Source organism: Vipera ursinii (assembly GCF_947247035.1).
Source record: "Vipera ursinii genome assembly, chromosome: 4".
In the NCBI taxonomy this organism is placed as follows: domain Eukaryota; kingdom Metazoa; phylum Chordata; class Lepidosauria; order Squamata; family Viperidae; genus Vipera; species Vipera ursinii.
The window spans coordinates 110106311-110119361 of NC_139514.1; the positions used below are offsets into that span (position 1 = coordinate 110106311).

General features: G+C 38.0%; 1 protein-coding gene across 1 annotated transcript in view; it reads left to right on the forward strand.

Moving 5' to 3' along the window:
* KLHL1 (kelch like family member 1) overlaps nt 1-13051 on the forward strand; it is a gene marked incomplete at its 5' end in the record, with an annotated part of 133482 nt that overhangs the window by 70672 nt on the left and 49759 nt on the right. The window contains one exon of the mRNA XM_083362569.1: nt 6917-7129. Within this exon, the coding sequence (XP_083218695.1) occupies nt 6917-7129 (213 nt within the window). The remainder of the gene's footprint in view (nt 1-6916; nt 7130-13051) is intronic.

The window sequence follows — 13051 nt, forward strand, 5'->3', positions numbered from 1 at the left end:
TCTGGAACAATTTTCTATCATATTTGTCTATACCTCACAAACAGCCTCACTTAGCTTCCCCCCCCAACCAGATGTTAGATCTATCTCTAGATGATAAAATTTCTTTCCAGAAAACTGCATACAGAGGCCATTAGCAAGAAGGAATCTGAGCACTTATCAACATAGGATTGAGAAAGAAGTCCATCAGTAAGGGACATTCATGGCAGAAAACATCGCAAGACATTCACAAATATTGAACCTTGGTGGAGCAGTGGGCTAATGCCTCCTTAAGTAACACCAGCTTCCTGCAATTAGTGCAGGTTCGAGTACCACCAGGCTCAAGGTTGACTCAGCCTTCCATCCTTCTGAGGTAGGGTAAAATGAGGACCCAGATTGTTGGGGGCAATAAGCTGACTTTGTAAAAATGCCGCTGGGGGGGGGCGAAAGCCCTAATAAGCAGGCATATACATAGAATGAAGGCTATTGCTAAGCACATTGATTTGTGCTTTAGATGGTAAGCCGCCCTGAGTCTTCGGAGAAGGGCGGGATATAAATGAGATTAAAAAATAATAATAACATTCTTCTAGTAGTCCCACCAAGCTTGAAGATCTCCTTAAACAGAAACACTTTCTGATTCTGACCTGATTTACCTTCTTTCCATAGATTAACTCTTCCAAATCTGCCTACTTCTAGGGGGAAAAAAACAACAACACTCCTCTTACCTATGTTGTCTTGTCCTCTTCCTGCTGTCTGTTGAGTGCCTGAGGGCTGGAGAGATTCCCAGTTGGGGTCCCATCTAGCTGATGTCTGGTGGTAATAGTAGAATTGGTATCTTGCTTTTAAAACCAAGCCATGACACACCATGAACCATAGCTCTTAAACCAAAAGTTAAATAAGGTTCCAGGAGTCGAGGAAATGCTGCTAGATCTAGATCTAGAGGTGCATAATTTTCTGTCTATTCCTGTTCAGAGATATTTTAGAATCAGAACTAAAATCTTCTTGAGGTCTATATGCTTGGACCGATGCATGGTTACAGCTAGGAATCAAAGATCTTTATGGGCAGGGAAAACCGGTGAAAAGGAGATATTCTCCATCAGACATTGAGTAATTTATCTCCATCTTAATGTGACACTAATCTGATTTCCAGGAAAGCTCATTGGGATGAATTCCAGAGTGGAAAAATAGCTGGGACATGCATGACCTTAAAAATGCCCTACAATGTACAAGGAACATGTATAATGTACATCATCATAGATCTGACCTTGTCATCTACTTAAAAAGCATTTCTAAACCACCTCCTCTTCCATCACACTTGTGAGAACTGGTATAATAAATGCAGGATAACTTCCCTGCGTAATGCATATTACTGTGTGGTTATTAAATCCAAAATGAACATTTTAGTTGGAATAGAATCGCCGTACCAAAACGGCAAGCAACATGGACGTGGACATCTTGAAATTTCTTTTACACTACAAGAAGCAATAATGTTGAAAGCTTATTTTCTTTTCCATTAATTTCCTTTCCAAATTTCAATATGTTGAAAACGATAAAAGCCCGCGGCCACTGGTTGTGCACTACACTACAGCTCATAAGTGCCAGTAAATCACATCACCGCATGCAGATATGGTGTGTTTGCCTATACGTGCTGTGCAAAGGGCGCATGATGCATTTGTTCAGAGCATCATGCTTAAGCAGGTATTCTCCTAATGGGAACCTAGACAGAAGTATGCAAATGTTTCTACGCTGTGTGGTGCATGAAAAAAAGCAGAACTGACATATTGTCTTATCCTTGGGTATATATATATATATATAATAAATTATGGAACAGATAGATGTGAGAAAGAAGAGGGATGAAAGGGAGAGAGAGAAAGAAAGAATAAGAGATGGAGAGAGGGGGAGAGAAATAGAGAGAGGGAGAGAGAGGGTGGCAAGAGTGGGAGAAAGAGAGAGAAAGATGAGTGAAGGGGAGAGAGAGAGAGTAAACATTAAGTTAGCAAGCTATAATAGCCAGATAAAATTCAGAAACACGTATCAACCAAAATTAACTCCAATAGTAAACTATAATTCCTGTTAGTAACTGTTGCAAAACATTTATTTAGACAATACAATCTTAAGCATATCCTCTACACCAGGAGAATACATTGTTGCTTATGAAATGTCCAATTTTTTTTGTATTATTATTTTCACAGTTAATAACAAAAACAATTTCTCCTCTCTCTGGTTTTATTTTTTATTTCTCCATATAATGTCTACTTATGTGCTTAGCAACCTTCAGTGGAAATAAAAAAATTAAATCTAAAGTACGGAAGCTACATTCTGTTCCCTTTTGAGCAGAAATGGAAATTTGTTATATTAAATATTGAACGTGGGAAGATTTTATATTACTTTCTTACATCCCGAGGTTCTTTCATTTTCCCAAAATGTTATCAACCAAAGGCTGTTTCTAGTGATGGAATAAGATATATTTTCCCCATTTCTTCATATTTCCCAGAATCTTTCCAAGAGGATCACCCAGTTTCCCATGTCAAATTGGTGTGGCGACTGGAAAAGCTATTTTCTCCCTTTTAAATCTCAGGATCATCCTATGGACAAAAGTGTTTTTTGGTGCCATTCTTGAATTCTAACATCAATTCTAACATCAAGAAGCAACGGACAGAAACTAACCAAAGAGAGAAGCGACGTAGAACTAAGGAGAAATTTCCTGACAGTTAGAACAATTAATCAGTGGAACAACCTGCCTCCAGAAGATGTGAATGCTCCAACACTGGAAGTTTTTAAGAAGAGACTAGACAACCATTTGTCTGAAATAGGTTCCCCTGCTTGAGCAGGTGGCTGGACTAGAAGATCTCCAAAGTCCCATCCAATTCTATTCTATTCTATTCTATTCTATTCTATTCTATTCTATTCTATTCTATTCTATTCTATTCTATTCTATTCTATTCTATTCTATGCTATGCTATGCTATGCTATGCTATGCTATGCTATGCTATGCTATTCTATTCTATTCTATTCTATTCTATTCTATTCTATTCTATTCTATTCTATTCTATTCTATTCTATTCTATTCTATTCTCATTCATATCAAAATTTGCCCTAATATTTACAGAACAGGATCTCAAATCTTTGTTTAGCCCTCCTAATTTATGTCTGATTAAACTGTCAAAATTACTAGTGCATTGCATAAGCTCCTAAACAGTGTTGTTATTACACACTAGGAGTGCAGTTTAGAGGCCTGTACGAATCCACTCTAATTTTATTCAGAGTGGGATGTTAAGATTGCCTTAGTTTACAAGATGAGATTTGAAATAGAGGCATCCCACTCTACACGAAGACGCTGGAATAATGGCCTGCAATTAGCCACAATGATGGGCAAACTATCTCTTGATGCAAAGGGTGGACCCTTGAATTTCAAACTAAGCAAAATAATTCAGAGTCAACTTTTGAAGAGGCTGTGTTATTATGATGAGACAGTCAATAGTGAGATGAAATATATCAAGTGGCAATAGAACTTGAATGGGACATTTTAAAGGATTGAGTGGGACATTTCAAATGCCCTTGCAAAAAAATAAAATAAAATAAAGACAGTACAGAGGAAAGACAGCTGTGGATTTCATGACTAACTCCATTTGGGTCAATCTGGTCTGTATATAGAATTGAGGAGTCCTTGATACTCTCTCTGAGCTTGCTTGTCTTCTTGCAGACATTTCATTACCCAGACTAGGTACTCTAATGATGTTATCTAGTTTAGGTAATGAAACATCTGAAAGAAAACAACCAGGCTCAAAGAGAGCACCACGGGCCACTCATTTCAACCCTGAGCTACAAAAATTCTCATTGGTTGTATACAGCATTTTCTTAAATTTCCCTTAAAAAGTAACCCATTGAATGAAATTAGTAACGAAGCCCTCTTTAGGGTGGGCACTATAATTTGAGCTAGGGACACTAACGTCGTAAATGTTGCTCCCAATAAAGACATTTATAGACAGCTGGAATGTCTGATTGCCTTTCTATGTCCCATAATTATTTTTATTTATTTATTTATTTTAATTCCATTTATATCCCGCCCTTCTCCGAAGACTCAGGGCGGCTTACAAGCTTAGCAGTAGCCTTCATTCTATGTATATGTCTGCTTGTTAGGGCTTTCACACACACCCCAAGCGGCATTATTACAAAGTCAGCTTAATTGCCCCCAACAATCTGGGTCCTCATTTTACCTACCTCGGAAGGATGGAAGGCTGAGTCAACCTTGAGCCTGGTGGGACTCGAACCTGCACTAATTGCAGGCAGCTGGTGTTACATAAGGAGGCATTAGCCCACTGCTCCACCAAGGCTCTTATTAGCAAAGCTTTCTAAGATAACAATGCAGCTTCAAGGTCCATGGAGGTGGTGCAGGTGCAGGAGGGGGAGAAGGAGATGAATTATCCCTAATCAACATTTGAAAGTATTGAGTCATATCTCTGTTTCTGAACTTAAAAGGAAAAAAAAACCCACACACTGGGCCTATAGCAGGAACTTGGAGATAATCTGAAGATATATTGATTGTTCCATTCTTCTGTAGGGCTGAGAAATTATTCTGCAACTCAAGTTGAACACCACACTAAAGCTGACAAAATAAAATAATATACTATCTTTCCCCCAGTACTTGAAATTATAGCACAGAAGTAAAAGTTGTAGATGTAAAGCCAGCAGGGTCAAAATAAGAATAGTAAAAGCAAAAAAACAAAAAAAAAAGTATAAATCAGGCTGAGTAACAATATAGATTTTGTGATTGTTTGCAATAATAAAAATACAAATATTTTGTTATTTTTATTATTAAATTTGCATCCTATATTATATCCCCTTATAATCAACTAACTTGGTGGCTTCCTAACTAGGCCACATTATGATAATTTTGAATATATTTAAACCTATTTCAACAGTACATCTGCTGTTGGCCATCTGCTGATAGTTCACAAAATCAACTTTTTTTTCAGTGCCAAGCATTCAATGATAGAAAGCTTAATAAAAAGGAATCTTGCTTTGCTATGGCTACTATATTTTCTCAGACTCCAGCCTGTGGTTTTGGATAGTCTATTTACCTGGCAAGAACAAGATGGTTCTTGTCCACTCATCTAATTTTACCAAATCTGGACTGCAGTACTCCAAATAATCACTATATGACAACAAATTAACTCCCTTTTTACAATCCTGTAATCCCTTAATTTGGGGTAGAGTTGGGGCAACTGGATGGAGCTGAGCATTTACTAGCTGGATGCCCTTCCTGATGCCACATGGAGTTAACAGCAGATACCTACCTAGGATTGAACTCTCAACCTTCCGAGTGGGAGGTGAGAGTCTTCACCACTAGGCCACCATGCAGCTCAACACTAGATGACAACAGACACAGAAATATGTCATATAGTGGTCACCCAGATTTTAATTCATCTTCTTTAATTATGTCTGGGTAATTTCTAATAGGTTGGCTATTTGAAACAAGCAGACAAACAAATCATACACATCTCATTTAACTGTCCTTTAAAAAGGTATTATTCTGTCTATAATTGTGACCTAGTATATGTGCTTAATAGCATTGTGACAGGGAGTAATCACCATTGCTTCATCTAACTCAGTATTAGAATTGTATAATAAAAGGCACGCACTGTAATATATGCACCACAGGTTTTCTTTGTTTTAATCATATACAAAAATGACCTTATCCAGCCGTAAGTGCTGAGTCAGCTTCTGTCTATTTAATTGGCATTTTTAAATAATACAGTAGTTTAAAGTGTATTTTCAAGGTGAGCATTGACTATTCTCCCTTTAGGATTGGCACAAAATTATTTAATCTGGCTTGTTGACTTTGATGTAGCTTTACATAACAGGACTGAGAAGCTATACCCAGATTGGAGGGCAAAAGAAGGAATTGAAAGAAAGAAAGAAAGAAAGAAAGAAAGAAAGAAAGAAAGAAAGAAAGAAAGAAAGAAAGTTGTTTTCTAAACTTTTTCCCCCCAAGTAGTATATTTTTATAAGATGTTTGTTTAAGTTCTTTCTGTATATGAGTACATACCATTAAAAAGGCAATAAAATAACCAATAGAAGTATTATTTCTATCTGACTTATAGAGAAGGGAAAGATTATATCATAATAGATCAGAAATTCATTGGCTGATTACAGTGGTGGGATTCAAATATGTGAACAACTGGTTCTCTGTGGGGATGCCACTTCAGGAAGTCCATTCTGGGCCTGGGCAATAAAAAATTAACTAACAGTTCTGCCGAAGTGGTGCGAACTGGCCGAATCCCACTACTGGTTGATTTTGTACCGTCAAGATGGTATTGATTCCTGGCAACTAAACAATGTTTTTTCTGCGTGAAGATCTGTTCATATTCCGCTTTTTTAAATGGTCTTAGATGAAGCATAGGTTGGATAACTTTAGACATCAACCATAGCCATCTACGGTTAACTGTCTGAGTGCAAATAGCTTTCCAAGCGAGCAGAGAAGAAGGCTTCACCTTTGTTCTTCATACATTCAGCTGGGATGCTTCAAGAAGATTCAACTTGAAGGTGAACTCATCTCCTCTGATCAAGAACCATTATAGAGCTGAGTTCCAGATGAGGTTGAGAACAGTAATGCTTGCCATTGAAGAACAGCACATTTCTTAGATTTACTAATCAAAAAGATGAGGGACAGCAGGTGAGACAATGAGATGCCCTCAAGTTTAAACTTTCATATATTCAGGCAAATACCTACAGAGAAGTCTTATGACATTCTTATCTCTGTTGAGAATCAATGGATTTTCTGGGCTTCTATGTAGAGAAATGTACTATACATTTGTTCTAGATTTGGTCATTTGATGAATGAGTCCTTCGGGAATAGGGCGGTATAGAAATTTAAATAAATAAATAAATTGCTTTGTACACTGTAAAACAGCCTAAGATGACTTGTTTTTCTGCATAGGAGAACATCATGGAGGTGATTAGGAATCAAGAATTTTTACTGTTGCCAGCAGAGGAACTGCACAAACTTCTTGCGAGTGATGATGTGAATGTTCCCGACGAAGAAACCATTTTTCATGCCTTAATGAAGTGGGTCAAATATGACCTGCAAAGGAGATGTAACGACTTGAGTATGTTACTTGCCTACATCCGGCTACCACTTCTTCCGCCACAGGTAAATGTTTAGTTACTTCTGGATATGTCTCTCTGTTTGTGTGTGGATTTCAAAGTACAGTATTAAGTACAGTATTTCAAAGTATGTTCATCAACTATTATATATGCATTTTAGGTGGTATGTACAAAATTCTGGAAGAAGAGGTGTTTTTTTTTTTTTAAGAACTGTAGAATGCAGAGTGTTTGTGCCTTTTCTAGCACACAACCCAGCTCCGGGTTTCTGGAAGTTAAATCTCTGAACAAGAAACATTTTGCAGGATCCAATCAGGGTTGGTCATCCGGACCAGAGGCTTAGTCTTCTGAGCTTTTGGACTTGTGCTGGAGCCTATCCTCAGGAAAGCTCTGTCTAGCAGAGTGTATGTGTTCTGGGCTATTCTATGGTTGTGGTATTTATATAGTGCTTTTGTGGTGCTTTAGTTCTGTTTTGGGGCTGAACATCATGATCTCCTTCTGATTTGGAGGATTAACAATTGAAAAAATTCTGGGTCCTTCCTCCCCACCTCCAATAGGTGGATTGCAATAATAATAATAATAATAATAATAATAATAATAATAATAATAATAATAATAATAATAATAATAATAATAATAAGAAGAAGAAGAAGAAGAAGAAGAAGAAGAAGAAGAAGAAGAAGAAGAAGAAGAAGAAGAAGAAGAAGAAGAAGAAGAAGAAGAAGTTGGAAGGGACCTTGGAGGTCATCTAGTCCAACCCCCTGCTCAGGCAGGAAACCCTATACCATTTCAGACAAATGGCTGGCCAGTCTCTTCTTAAAAACTTCCAGTGTTGGAACATTCACTGCTTCTGGAGGCAGGTTGTTCCACTGGTTAATTGTTCTAACTGTCAGGAAGTTTCTCCTCAGTTCTAGGTTGCTTCTCTCCTTGAGTAGTTTGCATCCATTGCTTCTTGTCCTGATTTCAGGTGCTTTGGAGAATAGCTTGACTCCCTCTTCTTTGTGGCAGCCCCTGAGATATTGGAACACTGCTATCATGTCACCCCTCACCCTTCTCTTCGTTAAACTACACATACCCAATTCCAGCAACCGTTCCCTATATGTTTTAGCCTCCAGTCCCGCAATCATCTTTGTTGCTCTTCTCTGTACTCTTTCTAGAGTCTCGACATCTTTTTTTACATCGTGGTGACCAAAACTGGATGCAGTATTCCAGGTGTGGCCTTACCAAGGCATTGTAAAGTGGTATTAGTACTTCACTTGATCTTGATTCTATCCCTCTGTTAATGCAGCCTAGCACTGTGTTGGCTTTTTGGGCAGCTGCAGCACACTGCTGGCTCATATTTAAGTGATTGTCCACTAGGACTCCAAGATCCCTCTCACAGTTAGTACTCTTGAGCAAGGTATCACCTATACTATACCTGTGCATTTGGTTTTTCCTGCCTAAATGTAGAACCTTACTTTTTCACAATTGAATTTCATTTTGTTAGATAGTGCCCAGTGTTTGAGTCTGTCCAGATCCTCCTGTATCTTAAGCCTATCTTCTGGCGTATTGGCTATTCCTGCCAGCTTGGTGTCATCTGCAAATTTGATGAGTTCCCCATCTATCCCCTCATCCAAATCGTTGATGAAGATGTTGAAGAGCACTGGGCCCAGAACAGTGCCCTGGGGCACCCCACTACACACTTCCTTCCATGTAGATGCAGTTCCATTGAGGACCACACACTGAGTACAGCCTGTCAGCCAGCTATGAATCCATCTGGTGGTGATGCTATCTAACGCACATTTTTTTATCTTATCAAGTAGTAGGTTGTGATCTACTTTATAAAATTCCTTACTGAAGTCCAAGTAAATTATATCTACAGCATTCCTCTGGTCCACTAGTTTTGTCACTTGGTCAAAGAATGCAATAAGATTTGTCTGGCATGATCTGTTTTTGACAAACCCATGTTGGCTTTTAGTGATACCTTTGTTTGCATCAAGGTGTTTGCTGATTTGTTGTTTGATTATCTTTTCCAGAATCTTCCTAGGTATTGAGGTCAGGCTGATAGGTCTGTAGTTTCCTGGATCTGTTTTTTCCCCTTTTTTGAATATGGGAACTACATCAGCTCTCTTCCAGTCCTCTGGTAGTTCCCCAGTGCTCCAGGATCTTTGAAAAATATAGTTCAGTGGTTCTGAGATCACGTCTGCCAGTTCCTTGAGAACTTTGGGGTGTAATCCATCTGTTCCTGGTGATTTGAACTCATCTAGGCTGGACAGGTGTCATTTTATTTTCTCTTCCTGGGAACCTTTTTCATAGACTTTCCATTCAAAATATGATTAATCATGCAAACAAAAAGGTAAAAAAAAATAGCCTGCATAATGATAAGCTTACCAAATAAATAAATATGCTCATTGATTACCCCTCTTAGCCTATCATCAATAAGTCTATAAGAAAATAAATAAGCATCAGAAAAACTCACTCACTAAAAAGAGAATAATTAAAAACACAATATGTCTGTGTTGCTTATATGCAGGAAAAATATATTATGAAGTCTAGGCTATTTTTCTTTTCAAAACCATTCTAGTTCACACCCACACACTCATCAGAATGGGGGGGGGAATGTAAGTCATTGCTTTGCCTTGGAACTTCCTAGCTTCCTAATCTTGGTTGATGGATTCTCTGCATCAGACACTAGTGACAGAAAGTCTGCAAATGGTGATGCTGAAAAAATAGACATTGATCATGGTGTATTCATACAAATATCTGTGAATCGGAGAACTGGAGCTCACTTACAATTGAATCTGGACTTCAGCTTGCTAAGAGCACTTAAAATTAAAATCTGGTTTAAAATTAAGCCAGATTTCTTCTAAAGACTTTATTAAATGTAAGACTACATTTTAGCTTGGTTCAAAATGTTTGCCTTAGAAAAGCCGGTGATGATTTAGACTGGTTTCTCAAGAAGAGTTCAAGGCCTTCTGTGCTCCAATGTTTCTCAGTCTTGCAGCTTAAAGACTTAACTCCCAGAATTCCCCAGCCAGCCAGCCTTCCCCAACCCCCAATTCCCCAACCAACTTCAGACTACCAAGGTTGAGGAAAAATTGTTCTATTTGTCAGAGAAGTAAAGAACATTCAGCGATATCACAGGCTAGAGCAGATGGTAGGTGCTTCCGTTTCTATCTGACCCAGCTAAGGATTCATTTCATGGGATGCTCACAAATAATCCTTAGTGTTAAAGTTTTGTTTAGTTGTTTTTTTTAAGAACTATTACATCAATGTATGCTGTTAAGAATTTAAGGCAGGTTTAATCACCATGAGTTTAGCCAGGTTTTCCAGGTGGATTGAGGTACCAAGAAGTGTGCTGTGATAAGGAAGCTTCCATTGCGAACAATATTGTTTTTAAATGACTAAGTGCTGTCTTTTACATTATTACATATATTGGTTACATTTTTCTAAAATATCAACACATTTTAATTATTGCAGGTACTGTATATTCATGTTCTGCTTTCCCCAATGGATATGTTTTGTATGTATCTGTCTTTTTTATTCTATTTATTCAATAAATTTCTAAAATTGCCTGTTTCAGAATTTGTGACTATGGGCAGCCTATATGACTTCATTAATGCAAGCAATTGTATAGGTGGTTTTTCCCCCCTAAAATATGCTTGTCTTTTGATACGCATACTGAATTAAAAAATGTTTACTGAAATCTGAAGCAGCAGCAGGTTTGGCTGTTTATCCCCCCACGATTCTCTGCCTAGCAGTTAGAAAATGTGAGTCAAATCATTTTGCTTGAACTATTTATCATGTGCCAACCAAATGATAGGCATACATACAGGCGATTTAGTGATTTAGGCATACAGTTTACTCATTGATCATTTGAAGTTACAACAGCACTGAACAATGTGAATTATGACCATTTTTTTCGCATGACTATTGCAGCATCTCTATGGTCACCAGATCAAAATTCAAGTGCTTGGCAACTGGCATGTACCTATGACAGTTGCAGTGTCCAGGGTTCATTTTTTTTTTTTTTTTTTTTTTTTATTGAAAAGTTTTATAAAATACAATTTTCCTTTAAAAAAACCCCCCTTCCCCCTCCCTCCTCCCCTCCCTACCTCCCCCCTATCTCCCCCCCTCCCCCTCCCCCTCCTCCCTCCCCTACCTCCCCCCCTCCACTTCCCCTCCTCCCCCCTCCCCCCCCCGACTTCCCAGAGCAAAATACAAGGTATATATCTAAAAGGCAATCATAAACAATCATATACTAACAATTATAAACTCTAAAATCCATCACTCTCTAGCTTGTATATAGTAAACCAATCCTTAATAATACTAAATATATATAAAAAACTAAAATAAAAGAAAACTAGCATCATTCCCATCTATGTTCTTCCACAGTTCACTATTACCTTAACATATTCTCATTTGCACATTAATAAATAGTTCTTACACAAATTAACCCATATTAACCCACAAAACTTTCTTCCTCTTCCTCTGTAGTAAGTTGTCCATTAATTCCAAATTTAAAAAAAAAAAAAATCTATTACCATACATAGCATCCCAAAACTTTTTTTTTTCTTTTTTTTTTTCTTTCTTTCCCTTCTTCCTTTATTCTTTTTTCTTTTTTTTCTTCTCTTTTTCTTTTTTAAAAAAACACAACTACCACTTAACTATAAATATTTTGTGGAAGTTCCATAGGTTTCTACTAGTCTTATTATTATTTTTTCTTTTTTGAGCGTTTTAAGGCAGCACGCGTCACCCTCTGTTGTCTAAGATCATCCAAAAGAGTTGCAGCTTGAACTCCTCCTGTACCCTTCTCGTCTATCTGTGCATCTTCATCCTCTTGATGTTCTCCTTCTCCAGATCCCTCTGCAGCTTCCAGAAGTGCTGATGGGGTTACTTCCAAGACATTATTATAAAAATCATGCGCTTGCTTCACATTACTCAAACAGTATCTTTTGCCATCATACATGAAGCTCAACCCAACTGGGATCTCCCATCTGAACCTTATATCTCTTTGCTTGAGCTCTTGCACAAGAAATATAAAATCCTTCCTTCTCTTTAAAATCTTTGGAGGAATTTCTTTTAGAACCAAAACTTGTTGACCAGCAATCACAACTTTGGTATCGTAGGCAGCTTGTATAACTTCATCTCTAATTTCCCTTTTTACAAAATAAACCACCACATCTCTAGGCAACTTTCTCTGTTTAGCAATCCACGAATTCACACGAAACACTTTGTCCATACCTTGTTTTAATTCAGATGCTGGATGATTCAATACTCCCTCAAAAGCCTCAGAAACCAACTGCTTTAAATCTTCCTTAATATTCTCTTTTAGGCCTCTAATTCTCACAGCAAACTGCATCTGGTAAAATTGGGTCAAGCTCTGTTCACTGTCGATTTTGTCTTTTAAATCTTCAATTTCCAATACTTTTGCTTCTAATAAAGCATTCTTTTGAATCAAGTCTTGCACTTGATCATCCAGCACCTCCACACATTTAGCAACTTTTTGCACTGAGGACAAAATGTCTACCTTCATTTCTCTAAGTTTCTGTTCCATCCTTTCTTCCATTCTCTGCTCCAATTTCTCCAATTTCTCCTCCATCTGTAGAAATTTAACACCCATTGACTCCAAAATTAACTGGGTATGTTTTTCAAGATCCTTCGATGTCAATACATCAGGAGAATGCAACGCCTGCAGCAATGATTGTTGTTGCACCGGAGAGTTTCCAGCACTCCGAAAAGTTCTAGGGGGAGGTTTAGCCGCCATCTTTTACTTACAATTGTGACGCACTTTCACTTTAAGTTTTAAGCAAAGTCCATCAAGCTTGAGAGTAAAATAAAATCTTCTTCATCTTTCCCTCTTGTACTGCTCTGCCTGCTCTTTCCCTTTCATAGTCTCTCCTTCAAGAAGGGATGGTCGCAGACGCCTGGCTCTGCTCCATAAAGTCCGGAGCAGAGACGCTGGTCAGCTGGGAGCAGCCCAGGCTACGGG